Source organism: Physeter macrocephalus, chromosome 19, assembly GCF_002837175.3.
Source record: "Physeter macrocephalus isolate SW-GA chromosome 19, ASM283717v5, whole genome shotgun sequence".
In the NCBI taxonomy this organism is placed as follows: Eukaryota; Metazoa; Chordata; class Mammalia; order Artiodactyla; family Physeteridae; genus Physeter; species Physeter macrocephalus.
In genome coordinates this window covers 1,797,971-1,818,468 of record NC_041232.1, presented here as the reverse complement: position 1 = coordinate 1,818,468, position 20,498 = coordinate 1,797,971, and the positions used below count along the sequence as shown (strand labels likewise).

At 49.4% G+C, this 20,498-nt stretch overlaps 1 protein-coding gene across 5 annotated transcripts in view; it reads right to left on the bottom strand.

Annotated features, from left to right (window-relative positions):
• The window catches only part of MED15 (mediator complex subunit 15), a 40,954-nt gene extending 20,985 nt beyond the window's left edge, over positions 1-19,969 (bottom strand). For 3 of the 5 annotated variants that reach the window (XM_055080287.1, XM_028479975.2, XM_055080288.1), the window contains exons 1-4: positions 19,865-19,969; positions 3,858-3,909; positions 2,204-2,233; positions 581-793 (exon numbers count right to left, since the gene is read on the bottom strand). In XM_055080287.1, coding sequence (XP_054936262.1) covers positions 581-793; positions 2,204-2,233; positions 3,858-3,909; positions 19,865-19,942 — 373 coding nt within the window. In that variant the 5' untranslated portion in view covers positions 19,943-19,969. The remainder of the gene's footprint in view (positions 1-580; positions 794-2,203; positions 2,234-3,857; positions 3,910-19,864) is intronic. The other 2 variants (XM_055080289.1, XM_055080290.1) reach the window with 2 other exon arrangements.
• Between the last annotated feature and the right edge of the window lie 529 nt (positions 19,970-20,498).

Genomic DNA, 20,498 nt, shown 5'->3' with positions numbered 1-20,498 from the left:
GAGCCCGTGCTCCGCAACAAGCGAAGCCACCACAGTGAGAAGCCCGCACACTGCAACAAAGAGTAGCCCCCACTCGCCGCAACTAGAGAAAGCCTGTGCACAGCAACGAAGACCCAATACACCCAAAAATAAATAAATAAATTTTTTAAAGAAGAGGGTCCTGGGACAGAGGCAGCTGGCGCTGCAACCCTGCTCCTGGCCCGAGCAGTTGCGCGGAGGGTCAGGAGCCTCCTTCGGGAGGGGAATCAGGATGCGAGCCACAGCCCGGGTGGCCTGGGGCCAGGCCAACCCTGGAAGGGACAGATGGGGCTTCACGGCTGAGGACACCCTGAGACGGAGCTGTTTCTATCTTGACTACAAAGCACAGTCCCTTGGCTGGAGTCCCTGGCCACCCCATCCTCCTCCAAGTCCTCCCTCAGCCTGGGCAAGAGGGCCTTGGTGTCCCTCGCCCTCTGGGAGGCAGAGCAGGCTGGAGCTTCCCCAGCTCCTCTCGCCCCCTCACCACCCCCACCCCCGGCTGGGAAGAGAACGCGCCGCCTGTGGAGAGCACGGCAGGTTCTCTGAGAAGCGTGGTACTCACTCTGCGGAGCGGCCGTGGACACGACGGCCATGCCGTGGGGGGCCATCCCCGAGGTGCCGGGAGGTGGCTGCCCCGAGAGTGGCATCGGCTGCCCCATGGCCCCCAGGCCGCCCATCCCGCCCAGGGGCTGGCCGGGGCCCCGAGCAGGTAGGCCAATGCCGGCTGCTCCCGCGGCGGGCCCGCCAGTCAGGCTCTGCAGCGCGTTCATAGGGTCTGCGGGGCACAGGGTGCAGCGTCTCAGGGCAGTGTCCGCCAAACCGGGCCAGGCTCCGTGGGCCATGAGGCCTTCCCAGGCACACGCTTCCTCCCACCTCTAGGCTCGACACCCTCAGTGTCCCAAATGGTGAGAGGCCGGAGTCCCGGGAGCCCCCCAAGCCCCAGCCCAGCTGCCTGCCACACCCCAGGGGCTGGGACACCTCCTGGGCAGGGAGTACAGCCCACACCCTAGCCTAGCCTATGCCAGGTCCTGACAGACTCTAAGGGACGAGCAAGCCCCCGGTGGCAGGCGGTGGCCCCACCCCTCCTGGCCATAGGCCCCTCCTGCTGGGTGAGACACAGCTGGGAATCCAGAGAAAACAAGGGTCAAGGGCTCTTCACAGTAAGCCGAGCCTGGGGCCAGAGAAGACGGGGCAGGGGCAGATCTCCCAGGGAGGTTACAAGTCCCCTTGTGCACCAGAAGCCCTTCTCTGCTAAGTCTGGGCAGGACCCCACTGAGGAGCAGCTCTCGGGAAAGACCCCGGAGAACAAGGGTGTGTGGGAGGGGTCCGCAGATGCTCGCCAGCTGAGTGAGCAATGCCAGGGCCTGGGGCAGGAGCCAGAGGCTCTTGTTGTAACAGCAAAGAGCCACCTGCAGGCAGGTGTGGCCTGGCCGGTTAACCCTGCCACAGAACCGGGTGAACACACACATTCTCCTGGCCAAGCACTCTTGATACCCCACCCCCACCCCCCAGCCCTGGCTGGCCAACAATCGCTGCACAAGCCAAGAGACCCCAGGCAGGTGCAGCCAGCTCGGCCAAGGCAAGCCTGGGCATGCGGCATGTACCGCCGACAGTAAGACAAACAGCCCACCAGGGTGGCTCCCTGCCCGGCAGTCGGAGTTCAGTTGGCCACTGGGATCTGCTAAACCCCTTCACTAGCAGCTCACTCAGCGAGACCTAGGCTAAATCAACAGGGTTCCCATGAGATAAAACCTTGAAATTAAAAAAGAAAAAAGAATGATAATTCTTAACTTACAAAGAAACTTTGTAACTTAAGAAAGTGAATTCATAGTTATTCTCTAAATACTACTACAGATTATTATACTGAGTATAGCATTATACCATACTAGTTCTCTCCCAGAGAGCTCAAAATTTTAGATAATATTCAATAATCGTGGGAGTTTTCATCATCTTTTTTGCGGGAGGAATGGGATGGGGTGGTATCGTCCGACTCCACGGTCACCAGGAGGAGGGTGCCTAGTGGGCCGGGAGCTGGCAGTTCTCAGGAACCCGAGGTCGTCTCTCTGGGAACTTCCTCCTCCAGTAACAGCTTAACCCCAGGCACACGCAGCACCCACCATCCCACTCCTGCTACTCCGCAGCCAAGGTTGGGAAAAACTTTAATTCCAAAAGGAGAAACTCTTACCACTGACAGAAGCTTGTGATTTCTTGTTATCTACATATAAAGGAAAAAAAAAAAAGAAGAAGAAACCAAAGTAAACAAAGTTTTTATGTAACCATATATTTCCACGCTAAGTCAGTGCTGAAGGCATTCGCCCAGAGGTCATTTGCTAACACTGAGCTGACCCTGCCTAGAAACTAGACAAAACATACCTCAGAGTTTCAGAGAGAGAGAGAGAGAGAAAGAGAGAGAGAGAGAGAGAGAGAGAGAGAGAGAGAGAGAGAGAGAGAGAGAGAGAGTGTGTGTGTGTGTGTGTGTGTCGTGTGTGTTTGTGTGTGAGAACATGTGTGAATACATGTATGTGTCCCACCCCTGGCAGCATTGACACACAAGGAGGCCTGGAGCAAGAGGGTGCAGAATCACCCCACGGTCAACCTGGGCCCTGGAGAACAGCCCCCAGGTGGAGGCTGGTGCTGGGTCTCCTCTAGTTCCTTCCTTCCCAAGGCCGGGCCTCTTAGCACAGGCCCCGAGCCACAAACAAGAGCGCTTCAGGGATCTACAGTGGGCCCACAACACCTCCATTTTCAGCCCACTCTGGTGAGGGAGGCAGCATCCCCATTTTCTGGATGAGGAAATTGAGTGTGTCCAAGGTTGGTTAGAAGCCGGATCCAGCCAGCCCCAGGATGGGCGGGGAACTGCCACAACAGTTCCACCCTCTGCTGGGGGTGAGGCAGCTGTGGGCGCCCCCGCCACAGGGCTGTGTGCACTGCCGTGCCAGGGCCAGCTCCCAAATGAGCCCTTGCCAGTACAGACAGGGTCGTGGCCAGGCTGCTCATGCCCCAGGCTTCTAGTGGCGGCTCCTCTTGTTCCAAACACCATGGGACCTTCCCAAACACAGCAAAGAAAGTGAAATCAAGTGAGGTTCATCTTGCTGGCCAGTCTGGTAAAAATTTAAGCGTGGAAAGAAGCAATGGCCCTGCAAGGACTCTGGGGTCCCCAATGTCTCCCTCTGAGATGAGTGACACTGACGCCACAGCTGTCTCGACAGCCACAGGGAGCAGCCGCCCCATGGACAGGCTGCGTGGGAGGAACCTGCCTCCTGTGGTCACACCACTGCAGGCCGGCAGGAGGCGCTGTGGCTGTAAACACCCCACCACCACCACCCAACCACAGCGGCCCTGAGCGGCCCTGACCTGGAGAAGAGGAACTGGGATGCTGTGGGGCTGGACCCTCACCAGGGCAGGGAGTGCAGGGTGGTGCTGAGAAAGCTGGCCCCAGAAACTTCCAGCCTGATGGGAACACAGTTAGGTCCAGCCTCCATGGGTCAAAAAAACCAGGGATCAGGGAAGGAAGTGTCTACTCCAGGGTGGACTCTGCTTATTCAGGAACTGCCTAGAGATCAAAGCAGCAGTCCTTCAAAAAGGGAGATTAAGCAGACAAGCAAAAAGAGCAGTCCAGCCCAGACCACTTGGACACTAACATCTCCATTAGGCCACAATCAGCACGTTTCAGGCTGAGGCTCTGGGAGGATGGGAAACATGGAATCAAATGCGAAGCCATGAAGAACTTCCCGGAAAGCAGGCGCTGTCCACAGACATCCTGCCTCAGGCACTGGGGCCGAGACTGGCGGGCCTCTCACGGCGACCACAACCACCCAGAGATGTGACGTTTTACTTACGGATGTCTCGAAAATGGATAATGAGCCTGGCCACGAGAGAAAGGTATTCATCCTAAAAGTAAAAACAGGAAGCAGTTTAATCCCAGACGCAGAAGTGAGGCCGAGTGACGCCCCTTCCCGCCCTGGCCCTGCTGCGCTCCTCCTGAAGGCAGGGATGGCAGCCATCCCCGTCTGTCTGTCCCTGTCTGTCTGTCCTCGTCCGGCTTGGCTCGGCCTCCTCTGGAATCCATCCCTCTGGGAAAGGCCGGCAGAGCTTGGCTACCACAGAACAACAAAAGGCACAAAGAAACAGAAAACCAAGAAGGTACCAAGACACTAGAAGACGCTGCTCCCCCGCCCCGCTGTAAACCCTGGCGAGGGCCATGTGGGGCTCAAGCACCCGTCTTTCTGCAGAGGGGCCGGCCCGGGGTCACAGGGCATCTCAGAAGTAGACACAGGAGGGCCCTTTTGTCTTTGCTCCATTTGTACCAAAGTACTTTCGCTTTTCACACCGGCCTGTTGCTTTTCCACTGCTGACGTCATATTTGCATGCAAATCTGGCTGGGCGCCTTGGCTGTGCTTTCCACAGCTCCCGCTGATCTGAATTCACTGCATGGCCCAGGGAGAGGGCACAGTGCTGCTCAAGGAAGCAGGTGAAGGCCACTGCCCAGGGCCCTCTTGGTTCTCGCTGTGTTTCTGGAACCTCCCAGCAGGGCCTACCTTCCACCATTTGTCCTCTTTGTAACCAAGGACACTCACTCCGGGGGTTCCAGGGAAATCACTACTGTGAGTTTGTCTTGGGGTCAAAGAAGGGATGTTTGTAACTAAAATCTTATTTCAGAGAAGCTGGAGCATCTTTCTGGCAAGGCAGGCAGAAAGGGCAGAGCTTTCACCCCGCCTACTCACTTGACCCCTGCCTAAGTCACCATGACACTGAGTCCACTCAACAGCAGCCAGAGGAGACGACCCCTGCAGCCCAGGACCCACTGCAGGGGACAGCCTGTGAGCCTGGGAGGGACAGTGAACCTGCCGTCATGAGAACACCTCCAAGGGAAACACATGAAGGGGGCATCAGACGAATGTTAACAACATAAGCACACTTTCTAACCCCCATCAGCCCTCATTGATCTCAAACTTCACCCACCACTGTTTTCTCAGCCATGGAATCAACAGAGGAAAAGGTGGGGGAAAGGCCCAGGGAGGCCACGGGGTAGGTACCAAAGGACAGGACACATGGGAGATGTGTTCAACACTCCCCCTCCCAATGCCCCCCACAAATTTCTGGAAGGAAAAGGATCCCGCAGATCACCTGACCAGGCTGGTCCTTGAAGGACAACAGGGTGGTGAGTGGGGCGCAAGGAAAGTGGGGGCTAAAGGAAGCTCTGAAACGAGGTGGCCAAGGACGGGGAGCTTGCCACGTCAAGAGGTGACGTCTCAGTAAGGCCTTGGCCATCTTTTGGGTCGGAGAAATCTTAAAAGAATTTGTTGAGCTTTTTCTACTTCCATAAAAGGTGAAGCAAGAGGAAGCAGGTTTAAAAAGCAACCAGATCATTAATAAGTCCACAAACAACAAATGCTGGAGAGTTTGGAGAAAAGGGAACCCTCCAACACTGTTAGTGGGAATGTAAACTGATGCAGCCACTATGGCAAACAGTATGGAGGTTCCTCAAAAAACTAAAAATAGAATTACCACATGATCCTGCAATCTCACTCTTGGGCATATATCCGGAGAAAACTCTAACTCAAAAAGATACGTGCACCCCTATGTTCACATCAGTACTATTTACAATAGCCAAGACATGGAAGCACCTAAGTGTCCACTGACAGATGAACGGATAAAGAGCATGTAGTATGTATGTATACAATGGAATATTACTCAGTCATAAAAAAGAATGAAATAATGCCATTTGCAGCAACATGGATGGACCCAGAGATTGTTATACTAAGCGAAGTAAGTCAGACAAATACCATATGGTATTACTTATATGTGGAATCTAAAATATGATAAATGAACTTATCTATGAAACAGAAACAGACTCATGGACATAGAGAACAGAGTTGTAGTTGCCGGGGTGGGGGGTGCTAGGGGAGGGATGGACCGGGAGTCTGCGGTTAGCAGATGCAAACTATTATATATAGAATGGATAAACAACAAGGTATAGGGAATTATGTTCAATATCCTGTGATAAACCATAATAGAAAATATACATATGTATAACTGAATCACTTTGCCGTACAGGAAAAAACACAACATTGTAAATCAACTTATACTTCAGTTATAAAAAAAAACAAAAAAAAAAAACCAGCAACCAGATATTTTATTCTGACACAAGATACAGTAAATGGGGCTCAGGAGCATGTCCCCAGTGCTTGGAGCCAGGTGGGCACAAGGCACCCATGGTCTGCACCGACTGAGGGTGCCCACAGCCCGGTGCAGCAGAGGCTCTGGGGACCAGAGCAGCATGAGGAGGCCTGAAGGGGACGGAGGGGGGCAGCAACCACCTGACAGGAAAAGCGGGCTCAGGGAGTGGTCAGTCACACTGCCACCAAGGGGCGCTCCTGTGGGTAAATACATCACCCAGCACGTTGAGGGCAGAGCGCTTCAGGCCTGCTGATCTGATCCCCCTCTAACTCCCCAGGGCGGCTGCCTTACTCTATGTCTAGACTGGCTTCCCTGGGCGTGAGAGTTCCCAGCCTCCATGCAGACAGAGAGGTTATGACCCCTCTTCTGCTCCAAGGCACCCCCGCTCCAGGACAGTTCCAGAAATGGGCCGAGGAGCGTGTACCTCCCTTATCTTCACTCCATTTTTATCATCTCCCCCTCCTGAGAGCAAAAATACAAGCATCCAGGCTGGGAACAGCCAGACCACAGCAGTGACAGCTCACACGCCGCACTGACTCTGGGCCAGGCACAGCTCTGAATGCTTTACAAATAATTAACACGCTCAATTCTTCCAACTGCCCAGTGAGGCAGGTACTACTAGCGGGCTGGTTTGCAGGTGAGAAGACAGAAATGTGGGAAAAAAGCTTCCTGCAGTTTATACACTTTGTCTAACCTGTACAAGTCTTGCATGAGGGCCTGACAGCAAAGGTGGAGGATGAATCCCCTCACGGATGTGGAGGGAGCAGTAGGAAGAACACACATGTTCCAGGTAAGATGCCACAGGCCACACACTAGATGCTACACTGTTATACCTTTTGTATAAGACTCGGGGAATCTGAATATGTTTATTTGCTTTATATCTGCAAAAAGAAATGCTGCAGATCAACAGTTAAATCCCCAGAGGTATCAGGAAGTGGCCCGGAAATGAAACTTCCCACCTTGTTATACACTTGTTTCACACTGGAAGTATGTAATCTTTTACCAAATTGAAGACAAAGCTAAATCAAAAGAAAAAAGTACAGAGACTTTCCTGGTGGTAGAGTGGTTAAGAATCCGCCTGCCAATGCAGGGGACACAGGTTCGAGCCCTGGTCTGGGAAGATCCCACATGCCGTGGAGCAACTAAGCCCGTGCGCCACAACTACTGAGCCTGCACTCTAGAGCCCGCAAGCCACAACTACTGAAGCCTGCGCGCCTAGAGCCCATGCTCCACAATGAGAAGCCACTGCAATGAGAAGCCCGCGCACCGCGACGAAGAGTAGCCCCTGCTCACCACAACTAGAGAAAGCCCGCGTGCAGCAACAAAGACCCAACGCAGCCAAAAATTAAAAGAAGAAAAAGTACAATTCCTAAAAATGCAAAACCAACCAAACATATGAGCTGATATCAAGTTGGTGTCAGAATCATAGGGAAAAGATTTCTTTTGATTGATCATTTTAAAAAACAAAAAGCAAACAAAACAAAAAAACCATATGTCCTTAGGGGAAGGGGTACATTTTAAGTACACACAGAGCTGTAAAGAAATTTTAAACTTCTTTCCACATTTTGTTATTTGCTACTAATATTAGTGCTAATATTGGTCCGTTTACTCTGAAAGTATTTTAGAGTAATTATGCCAATGACATTAGAAACCAAGAGATTCACAAAAGAGAACAGATACATGTTTAAAATAAAAGTAAAACCCTGTAATTGGAAATATCAATGTGAAATTATGGGGTTTTGAGGTTGTTGTTTCAAAATCATATGACTCCTTAGTTCTGTTCACAAAAAAGTGCAGAAGCCGTGAGCAGCCCCATGCCCACACTGCAAGCCCCAAGTACCATTTCACCCTTGAAAAGGAACCAGGGCTCCTTAGAGCAACAGCTGATTCTGGGCCAAGACGCAAGCAAGCTATAAAAGACTAAGGGGTTGTGACAGGGGCCCCAAGGGGTCAGGAATGTGCCTGTGAGCAGCCACTGGGGATGCATCAAAATGAACGGCTGCAAAGGCCTGAAACTCGCTTGATGCAGAGCCATGCTCAACAACATCACTCACAGGAAGAGAAGCAGCCTCACCCCACCCCCAGGCCCCGGCACTTGCCCCTGGGTACCAAGGGCAGCAATTCCACAAGACAGTCAGTACTCCTGACGGTCCCGAACAGGCTGTGTTTCAAGCAACCAAGTAGCACTGGTGGATGAGATGAAAGAAAACCTTTCCTGGCAAGACAATTCCATCTAATAAATGTGGAAGAAGAGCCAGAATTCAGGACAAGTACCAGTTTGCAACGCCCAGGTAAATGATGGAATCATCAGCTGGTAAGTGGATGGGAAACTTCATCAAAGAGTCAGACTGTCACTCTCCCAACTCCTGATCAACTATGACCTTGTGGGAAAATCAAGACACTCAGAAATATATACAATATATACAAATATGAGGCACCACCTCCAATGCCTTCTTGCTAAGAAGACCCCTGCATACTGTGCTCTTTTGATCGAACACCTGGTTCACAAGAAATAAGGGGCAGGCAAGAAGGAGCCAGGCCACAGGGAATGTTGTTGGTGGGAACACGCATGGTAAACACTCTGCTACTGAGGACTCAAAGGAAGAAAAGGAGCTGGTCAGAAAGCTCATGTCATCTTAGAGAACACAGATGTCATCAAAAACAGAATGCTGGGGAAAAGGTGAATGTTAAATGTGTTTCTGGTGAAGGCTCAGGGGAAAGAGGAACGTGTGACTGGAAACAAGAGCACAGAGAACCCCTGTCATACAGTGTCCGGAAGTCTAGCTGAATCGTACCCTAGTTGAGAGGAAGGCAGACCTTGTAAGCAATGAACCTGGATATTTGGCTGAGTAGACTTCCAAACAAAGTATGGAAGGTCTGGCCTGCTTTCTTCTTCTTCTTCTTCTTCTTTTCCAAAATTCAAAAGGTTTATTACTTATCTATTAATTCTATTACATTTATTTATTCAGTTTTACTGTTTTTTAAAAAAATATTTATTTATTTATTTATTTTTGGCTGCATTGGGTCTTCGTTGCTGTGCACGGGCTTTCTCCACTGGGGATGCATCAAAATGAACGGCTGCAAAGGCCTGAAACTCGCTTGATGCAGAGCCATGCTCAACAACATCACTCACAGGAAGAGAAGCAGCCTCACCCCACCCCCAGGCCCCGGCACTTGCCCCTGGGTACCAAGGGCAGCAATTCCACAAGACAGTCAGTACTCCTGACGGTCCCGAACAGGCTGTGTTTCAAGCAACCAAGTAGCACTGGTGGATGAGATGAAAGAAAACCTTTCCTGGCAAGACAATTCCATCTAATAAATGTGGAAGAAGAGCCAGAATTCAGGACAAGTACCAGTTTGCAACGCCCAGGTAAATGATGGAATCATCAGCTGGTAAGTGGATGGGAAACTTCATCAAAGAGTCAGACTGTCACTCTCCCAACTCCTGATCAACTATGACCTTGTGGGAAAATCAAGACACTCAGAAATATATACAATATATACAAATATGAGGCACCACCTCCAATGCCTTCTTGCTAAGAAGACCCCTGCATACTGTGCTCTTTTGATCGAACACCTGGTTCACAAGAAATAAGGGGCAGGCAAGAAGGAGCCAGGCCACAGGGAATGTTGTTGGTGGGAACACGCATGGTAAACACTCTGCTACTGAGGACTCAAAGGAAGAAAAGGAGCTGGTCAGAAAGCTCATGTCATCTTAGAGAACACAGATGTCATCAAAAACAGAATGCTGGGGAAAAGGTGAATGTTAAATGTGTTTCTGGTGAAGGCTCAGGGGAAAGAGGAACGTGTGACTGGAAACAAGAGCACAGAGAACCCCTGTCATACAGTGTCCGGAAGTCTAGCTGAATCGTACCCTAGTTGAGAGGAAGGCAGACCTTGTAAGCAATGAACCTGGATATTTGGCTGAGTAGACTTCCAAACAAAGTATGGAAGGTCTGGCCTGCTTTCTTCTTCTTCTTCTTCTTCTTTTCCAAAATTCAAAAGGTTTATTACTTATCTATTAATTCTATTACATTTATTTATTCAGTTTTACTGTTTTTTAAAAAAATATTTATTTATTTATTTATTTTTGGCTGCATTGGGTCTTCGTTGCTGTGCACGGGCTTTCTCTAGTTGTGGTGAGCAGGGGCTACTCTTTGTTGCGGTGTGCGGGCTTCTCATTGCAGTGGCTTCTCTGTTTTGCAGAGCACGGGCCCTAGAGCGCGCGGGCTTCAGTAGCTGTGGCCAGTGGGCTCAGTAGTTGTGGCTCATGGGCTCTAGAGCACAGGCTCAGTAGTTGTGGCGCACGGGCTTAGTTGCTCCACGGCATGTGGGATCTTCCCGGACCAGGGCTCGAACCTGTGTCCTCTGCATTGGCAGGTGGATTCTTAACCACTGCGCCACCAGGGACGTCCTGGCCTGCTTTCTTCTTGCTGCTTACAGTGAAATTGGGAGTAAAGAAAGAAACTGAGGGAAGAACTGTTAAGCATAAAGGAACCTGGACTTGGTTTCGGAAATTCCCAGGCTATTCAGATTACAAAGAAACACTAAAATTAGGAGATTCACTGTAGGAATGTGTGCTCTGGACAGAAGGCTGAGGGTGTGGTTGCACAGACTATGCTAGTGCCAAAGAGATCAGGCATGTGATGAATTCTCTCAGTCGTCTCACAGACACCACCAGGAATAGGGATGAAATTACAGGGATGAAACATCTGTGGGGAAACCTCCTGTCTAATGGCATGAATATGTCACATATTCACGGTTTAGAGCGTCATACCAGCAGAAACATTGCCAGTTTAGACTAAAAGGGAGAGACTGGATGAAATTTTAAAAGGGTGTCAGATTCCCAAAGTCAACAGGCAGGAAACAGGCTGGTAAAACTACTGGCTGCAAACATGACCACCGGGGAGAGCCTTGGGCCAAGAGGCCAAAGCCATGAGCCCAGAGACTGTAGCCTCCAAGTCTGTGGGAATTTGTCCAGCAGCTACAGGAAACGAATACACTGCCTCTATAGATTGGCCTATTCTGGGCACTTTATACAAATGCATCATACAATACGTGCTCCCTTGTGACTATTTCACTACACTTATCGTGATGTTTTCAAGGTTCATCCATGTTGTACCATGTATCAGTACTTCAGTCCATTATACAGACACACCACATTTTCTTTATCCACTCATCAGCTGATAAACATTTGGGTGTTTCCACTTCCTGGCTATTATGAGTGATGCTATGAGTATTTCTGCACAAGTTCTGTGCATATATGGTAACTCTGTTTAATTTCTGAGGAATCACCACACTGTTTTCCACAGTGGCTGCTCCACTATACATTCCTTCCAGCAACGTATGAGGTGCCAATTTCTCACCAATACTTATCATCTTTTTTTATTATATCCATCATGAGTGTGATGTTGTATCTCACTGTGGTTTGGATTCGTTTTTCCCTAAGGACTAGTGATATTGAGCATCCTTTCATGTGCTTCTTGGCCATTTGTACTGGGTTGGCCAAAATAGTTCCTTTGGTTTTTAAGTAAAAATAAAGACACATTTTTTACTTTCACCAAGAACTTTATTGAACAATGCATTCACAACTTTGTTCCACTACCTTCTGCCATTTTTCAGGCAACTTCATAATTCCATCTTCCCAAAACTTATCTTTTTTTTTTTTTTGGGGGCTGCATTGGGTCTTCATTGCTGCACGCGGGCTTTCTCTAGTTGCGGCAAGCGGGGGCTACTCTTTGTTGAGCGGGCTTCTCATTGCGGTGGCTTCTCTTGTTGTGGAGCACAGGCTCGAGGCACGCGGGCCTCAGTAGTTGCAGCAGGCGGGCTCAGTAGTTGCGGCAGGCAGGCTCTAGGGCACGCAGGCTTCAGTAGTTGTGGCACGCAGGCTCAGCAGTTTGGCGCGTGGGCTCTAGAGTGCAGGCTCAGTAGATGTGGCACGTGCACTTAGTTGCTCTGCGGCATGTGGGATCTTCCCAGACCAGAGATCGAACCCATGTCCCCTGCATTGGCAGGAGGATTCTTAACCACTGCACCACCAGGGAAGTCCCTCAAAACTTTTTATCTTTTTGAGCAAAGAACTGTTCTAGGTGTCTTTTACAGTCTTCCAGGGAATTGTAATTTTTTCCATTAAGAGAATTTTGTAAAGACTGAAATAAATGTAAATCCAAAGGTGCAAATGTCTGGTGAATACGGCGGATGAATCAGAACTTCTCAGCCAAGGTGTAACAGTTTTTGCCTGGTCATCAAAGAAACATGCGGTCTGGCGTTATCCTGATGGAAGATTATGTGTTTTCTGTTGACTAATACCGGATGCTTTTCATTGAGTGCTGCTTTCAGTTGGTCTAATTGGAAGCAGTACTTGTTGGAATTAATCGTTTGGTTTTCCAGAAGTAGCTCATAATAGAGGACTCCCTTCCAATCCCACCATATATACAACATCACCTTCTTTGGATGAAGACCGGCCTTTGGTGCGGTTGGTGGTGATTCATTTCGCTTGCCCCACTGATCTCTTCCATTCTACATTATTGTACAGTATCCACTTTTCATCCCGTCGCAATTTATTTTAAAAACAAAACATTTTCGCTACGTTTAAATAGAGAATCACATGTGGAAATATGGTCAAGAAGGTTTTTTTTGCTTAACTTATGTGGAACCGAAACATCAAAGCGATTAACATAACCAAGCTGATGCAAATGATTTCAACGCTTGATTTGGATATTTTGAGTATGTCAGCTATCTCCTGCATGGTATAACATTGATTTGTTCTCAATTAATGTCTCAGTTTGATCGCTATCAACTTCAGCTGGTCTACCCGACTGTGGAGCATCATCCAGCGGGAAATCTCCAGCATGAAACTTCGCAAACCACTTTTGACACATTTGATCAGTCACAGCACCTTCTCCATACACTGCACAAATCTTTTTCTGCATTTCAGTTGCATTTTTACCTTTCTTGAAGTAGTAAAGCATAATAAAACAATTTAAAAATGTTGTTTTTCTTCCATCTTCAATATTAAAATGGCTACACAAAAATTCTCCAATTTTGTTAAGTTTTTTTTAAATGCACACTGATATGACAGCTGTCACAATACAATCTAACAAAATTGTTTTGAATGAAGTTAAAGACAACTAAGCGCTACTAGAGCCATCTTACGGAAAAAAAACGAACGAACTTTTTTAGCCAACCCAATATATCTTCTCTGGAAAAATGTCTATTCAAGTTCTTTGCCCATTTTTGAATTAGGTTGTTTGGTTTCTTTTGTTGTTGTTGTTGAGTTGCAGTTCTTTATATACTCTGATACCAGTCCCTCATTAGATATCATCAGATACTTGATTTGCAAATATTTTCTCCCATTCCATAGGCTGTCTTTTTACTCTCTTGATGGTATCCTTTGATGCACAAGAGTGTTTAATTTTGATGAAATCAAATTAATCTATGTTTTCTTTTGTTGCTTGTGCTTTTGGTGTCACATGTAAGAAACCATTGCCTAATCTGAGGTCACAAAGATTCATGCCTATATTTTCTTCTAAAAATTTTACAGTTTTAGGACTTCCCTGGTAGTGCAGTGGTTAAGAATCCGCCTGTAAATGCAGGGAACACAGCTTCCAACCCTGGTCCGGGAAGATCCCACATGCCGTGGAGCAACTAAGCCTGTGCGCCACAACTACTGAGCCTGCGCTCTATAGCCCGCGAGCCACAACTACTGAGCCCACGCGCCTAGAGCCCGTGCACTGCAACGAGAAGCCTCCGCAATGAGAAGCCCGCGCACCCCAACGAAGAGTAGCCCCCGCTCACCACAACTAGAGAAAGCCTGTGCACAGCAACGAAGACCCAATGCAGCCAAAAATAAATTTAAAAAAGTTTTACAGTTTTAGCTCTTAGGTCTTTGATCCATTTTGAGTTAATGTTGGTATATGGTATAAGACTGGGGTCCCACCTCAATATCATACATGTGATAATCCAGCAGATGTCCCAGCACCATTTGTTCTTTTCCAAGATTGTTTTGGCTATGCTGGGTCCCTTGAGTTTCCTTAGTATCATTTTGTCAGTTTCTAAAAAGTCTGTTAGAAACTTTTCCTCATATTTGAAAAATGTATCAATTCCCAGAGCAGGTGCTCCAGAGCCAGTGTTGTCAGCAACATGGGACCTTTGGTAAGTATTGTGCTATGATTCACGTATTTTAAAATTTTACCCTTATACATTATAAAATATTTTAAACATACAAAAAATAAATAATAAAACAAATGACAGTGGGTTCCTTACCCAGTTTAAATTAAAAAATAAGATAGAAAGAAAGAAAGCTAGCTCCCCATGCTACCGCTGATTTGCCTCACACCTTGTGTTCTTCATAGCTGAACTGGAGAAAGTCATGAGGACTACACAGAGTGTCTGTACTCTCTCAGCTCCTCAGTACACACTAGTGAAAACGGAGCGACTGAAAACCAAAGAAGCAGAATTTCCGAGGAGGCCTCCAAGCAAGCACGCTGACGCCGGGTAGTGCAGGAGGAGGCCTGGCCGTCACCCCGCAAACAGCAGAGGGCAGGAGCACAGCCCTGGACCTGTCAAAACTGGCCACACCCAGGTCTTTCTAGCAGGTCTCAGCAGTTGTTCAGAAAATGCTAGTCTTTTCATGTGGTTTGCCGTTTTCACTATACACAATTGTGCTTTTCTCCTCCAATAGCTGTCCCTGATTAAACAAAGATAGCAGAAGATGTGTTCGGTTTCGGTCAAAAGGCCAACCCTGGGCTTGCGAGGTCCGTAAAAAGGGCTGAAGGTAGGAGAGTGTCTCCTTCATCAGACGTGCACGGCCTCTTCCCGCTCTCCCCAGGCTGTGCTCTTGCCCTCTTATTCCAGCAGCTGCTTGTGCCCCTCAGCCCTCCTCTAATTAGCCTCCAGGTCACTTCCCAGTTCTGATGCTCTCGGCCTCCTGGTCCCTGGGTTTCACCTTGGCCCCCACCGTGGGGACTCAGCGTTTACAGCTGTAAACCAGAGACATGCACTACTTCTGCATAATACTATACAACGTGCAAAACAGTTGATGTGTGTTTAACACATAAGCTTAATTTTTAAAAAACCGGGACTTCCCTGGTGGTGCAGTGGTTAAGAATCTGCCTGCCAATGCAGGGGACACAGGTTTGAGCCCTCGTCCAGGAAGATCCCACATGCTGCGGAGCAATTAAGCCCACACGCCACAACTACTGAGCCTGCGCTCTAGAGCCCACGTGCCACAAATACTGAAGCCCGTGAGCCTAGAGCCCCGTGCTCCGCAACAGGAGAAGCCAATGCAATGAGAAGCCCGCGCATGGCAACGAAGAGTAGCCCCCACTTGCCACAACGAGAGAAAGCCCGTGTGCAGCAACGAAGACCCAACGCAGCCAAAAATAAATAAAATAAAATAAATTTATTTTAAAAAATAGTAATAAAATAAAAACAACCAAGTGATAAGCACATGTTCAGCAATGCACCCAGCTGTAATAAGCCTCTCTATGCACTGCCGCTGCAGGTGCCAACGCAGAGGTCCCGGGATCCCTGGCTGTGCTCTCATCCAGCAGATGCCAAACCTTCCTGAATCTGCAGTGTGCTCAGAGCTGCTGTTATTATACCACCCACCACCCCCAGGGAAAGTGGTTTCTGCCTTGAGGCAAAGAGCAGTCCCACCTGCAGGAATTCAGATGTTAAGAATTAAAGTGGGTGTTTGGGTGTCTTTTGCTTTGCTAGATGGGGGGAAGTAGCACAAGTAGCAAAGAGGGTAGGCTCTGACCCCAGACCCCCAGGGTGTGTGACCTCCTGGGCAAGTTACCTGGCATCTGTGTGCCTGAGCCTCCTCGTCTGCAACCTGGGGAGAGCAGCACTGTACCTGCTTCACGGGCCTTGCAAGGGGACATCACATCACTTTAGAGGGAGCAATGGGGCCTGGCCATTAGACCCAGGGCCAGCCCCTGACAGAATGGGAAGAGCTTTAACTCTGGGTGCTAACACCACACTGGAAGCATGCACCAACCAAGCAATCTGGAGCTGGTGGTCTTTTAGACAAGAGTGCTCAAGGTCTTCCTTGCCCGGGATGTATACCAGGCAGCCTGAGGTGCCCATGGGTGACCCGGTTTCCTTTAGGGTGGACACCTCTGGACCCACCTGCTTGCCAGGATTCCAAGAGAAGGTTAGCCCCTTCTCCATGACCTCCTCTGCCTCCCAGCCCCTCTTGGAGTCTAAAAACAGAGAAATCACTCTTCCATATCCTTTTCTTTGCTCTGGGTCCCACTTTTTACATTCTTTCACAGTCATTCTAATGGGGTCTCAGGCAGGAGGGGCAGGTAACAAGTGTGCCCGGCTGCCACCTGACTGGAGAGTCCCTCCGGAGCCCCACCCTGGAGGAAAGGTCTTGCCGCACGACGGGGCCCAAGGCTCCATGTGGGGCTCGAGCAGGACTAATAAGCTGGACATCAGAGAGCAGTGTCCAAGCAGAAAGTCTGTCTCTAAAAATGACATAGGAAACTTCCCAGACCTCTCTATAAATACCTCTCTTCCAAATAGTCAGGGCCTCCTCTTGAAGTTAGGGATTTAGAACCAGCCTGACCAAAGGAAATGCAACTGAAATTGCTAAGGTGTGGTGTGGGCTGCAGTAAGGAGAGGCAAGGACAGTGACAGGGGCTGTTGTGTTGCCAGTTGCCCCCTCCGATGGAAGGCTTATTCCCCAGCTGCTGGGAGGGTCTCTGTGCTGGCCAGTCTCCAAGATGGCAGCCAACAACCGCTGGCCTCCCTGGATGCACAGGCCACAGCGCACAGAGAAGGTGGAGGCGACTCCCTCCCCAGACTCCACACTGGGCTTAGGACTTGCTGTGACCCAGCGATGTTCTAGGACTTCAGGGGACCGACAGCTTCCACGTCCCCTGCCTTGGAAGCCAGCCGCTGTGCCATAATGAAGCCCGGGCTATGCTGCTGGAGACACCAGGTGGCTGCCAGCTGAATGTGGCTGCGCCGAGGTCACCAGTGAGACCAGAAGAATGGCCAGCCAGGCAGTTCCAATCACCCCAATCCTGACCCACAGAATCAGGATAGATACCAACTCATTGCTCTAGGCCGCTACATTTTGGGGTAGTTCCTTATAAAACAATAGACAACAAATAATACTGGACCAACAAGTTGTGTATTTTGAAAGTTGAAATAATTCAATAAGCCCTCACCAAGGTTCTTATCTCCCAAATATCTGCAAATTATGTAACTAATAAGAGACTTGTATCCAAAATTTATAACGCGTTCTTACAATCTAGCAATAAAAAGACCAACAACTCAATTTTAAAATGGGCAAAGGATCTGAATAAACATTTCTCTAAAGAAAATATACAAATGACCAATAAACACAGTAAGTCATCTGGGAATGCAAATCAAAACCACAATTAGATACCACTTCACACTCACTATGATGGCTATAATAAAAAAAAAACAGTAACAAGTATTGATGAGGAATGGAGAAATTGGAACCTCATACACTCCTAGTGGGAATGTAAAATGGTGCAGCTGCTTTGAAACAGTCTGGCAGTTCCTCAAAAGGTTAAATACAGAGTTATCTGATTCAGCAGTTCCTTTCCTAGGTATACAGGGAAGAGAAATGGAAACATATGTCCCCAGGAAAGTTTGCACACAAATGTTCATAGCAGCATTATTATAATAGCCAAAAAGTGGAAACACTCCAGATGTCCATAAACTGGTGATAGATAAATAAAATATGGTACATCCAGACAATGGAATATTATTTGGCAATAAAAAGGAATAAAGTACATGCTACAACATGGTTCATGGTGAACATTAAAAATATTATGCTAAGTGAAAGAAGCCAGTCACAGAAACATATTTTATGATTGCATTTATACGAAACGTACAAAATAAGCAAATCTATAGCAACAGAAAGCAGATAAGTGGTTGCCTAGGACTGGGGGTTGAGGGAAAATGAGGAGTGCTGGCTAACGGGTATAGAGATTCTTTAGAAAATGCTCTAGGGAGTACCCTGGGGGCCTAAGTGGTTAGGATTCCAGGCTTTCACTGTCATGGCCCATGTTCAATCCCTGGTCGGGGAACTGAGATCCCATAAGCTGCAAGATGTGGCCAAAAAAAAAAAAAAAAAGAAAAAAGAAAATGCTCTAAAATGGATTGTGGTGATGGTTGCACAACTCTGTGAAGATCCTAAAAGACCACTGAACTGTACACTTTAAATGGGTGAATTGTACAGTATATGAATTAGAGCTTGATAAAGTTGTTATAAAAAAGAATATAACACTTACCATTTTCTATGTCCACAGCACGAGCCCGCCCCCCTCAGTGCACGGGCTTCTGCTGCTCGTCCTCCACCTACTTGTGCTCACAAACACATGCTGGTGTGCTCTGACCTCCAAGCCCAGGCTGTACACACGGTTTCTGTTTTGGAAGCTGTGCTCTCCGGCCAGTCATCTCCACCTTTCCATTTCAGAAAATGTTTACCTCATCTAAACACTCAGACCAGGCTAAGTTTCCCCAACGGACCTCTGCACGTCCTGACAGTTGGTTTACCTAAACCCGGATCCAACCATAAATAGCATCTGCTTTTGTTTTTTTTTCTCTCTTCTTTTTTTAAAAAAAATTTATCTATTTATGTATTTATTTTTGGCTGCGTTGGGTTTTCGTTGCTGCGTGCGGGCTTTCTCTAGTTGTGGTGAGTGGGGGCTACTCTTCGTTGCAATGCGTGGGCTTCTCATTGTGGTGGCTTATCTTGTCGCAGAGCACAGGCTCTAGGTGCACGGGCTTCAGCAGTTGCAGCACACAGGCTCAGCAGTTGCGGTGTGCAGGCTCTAGAGCGCAGGCTCAGTAGTTGTGGCGCACAGGCTTAGCTGCTCCACGACATGTGGGATCTTCCCGGACCAGGGCTCGAACCCGTGTCCTCTGCGTTTGCAGGCGGATTCTTAACCACTGCGTCACCAGGGAAGTCCCTGTTTTTGATTCTTGACACACAGTAGGTCTTAGAGCTCCAGCACCACGCTCGGGCACCAAGTGCTCGGCAGAGCTGGTGCAGCAGACACAGCCCGCCCTGCACGAGCCAGGTAACCCAGACAAGCTGCTTGCTTCTTTGTGCCTGTTCTGCTTCATTTCTATGAGCAGCTCTACCCCAAGGCGAGCGCACAGATGACAGGAGGTGGTCACATGAAGCCCGTGGTGATGCCCAATTCACGCGAGAGCTCACACAGGAAACCCGCCCCAACCACTCCACCTGTGACATTCCCAAGCCTCGTCCTCACCAAGGCCTCACCCTCCACGAGCATCACCTGCATCATTTAACAAAAGGGGACAGGAACCCTTCCGGGCCCACCTGTCAGGGCCCTGACCCCCAGGAGGGCTGAGCCTGAGGACAGAGCGGTTCTTACTCAGAGCACCGTCCACAGGAACCACCGGGGCCCGAGGGAGCGCCCTACAGGATTCACGGGAGCTGACCATAAATGGGGGTGCCAACAGCAAGGTCTGGGATCGGAGGCTGCGCCTGCATCCTGGATGCCCACCCAATCCCCTCCCGCACCTGTACCACAGACACAGGATCTTCCCGCAGAGTGCCACCCAACAGTGAGCAGCCACCCCGTCCCCATGGCCTGGCACCCTGCCCTCCAGCAGCGACCCCACAGAGGGCCACCCCCCAGGGCCTTACCCGGGTCTTGGCCTTCAGAAACACGTGGCTCTCCATGTCTTTGCTGGATTTACTGTGGGCCACGCCAGCCTTCCTCATGGCATCCTCTCTGGAACACAAAGGAGGAGAGATGTTGACACAGGCTTCCTGGCCAGCAGGCCCACACAGCAGCTGCCTGGGGCCCACAGGTGTGGCCTGGCCCACTAGCCTGGTTGAGGCCCAGGAGAAGCACGAAGGGAGGGCCTCTCAGCAGTGATGAAAGGCAGCTGAGCAAAGGAGAAGGCGGGCAGCGCCACGAGACGGAAGGAACAGGAAAGGCGGTCACCATGAAACAAAGCAGCCACCCAGCTTGAGCGGGCAGAGGGGCCAGGCCCAGAGGCTGCTCACAACCAGCACATTAAACAACAGGGCGGCCAGCCGGCCTCCATTTCCTGCCCTCTACGTGACCTGAGCCCCCACCCAACTCTGGCGTCAAGAGCAGTGGGACCCTTGCTCTGGAAGCCTCCTCTCGTGGAACAGAGGGGCCATGCCAGTCACCTCTCAGTCCCTCCCAAGGCAAAGGTCCCTGTGTTGGACACGCAGGTCCTCCCAGTGGGACCAAGGAGATGAGCCCGACCTCAACAACTTCCAGTTGGGGCCAGGAGACAGACCACAC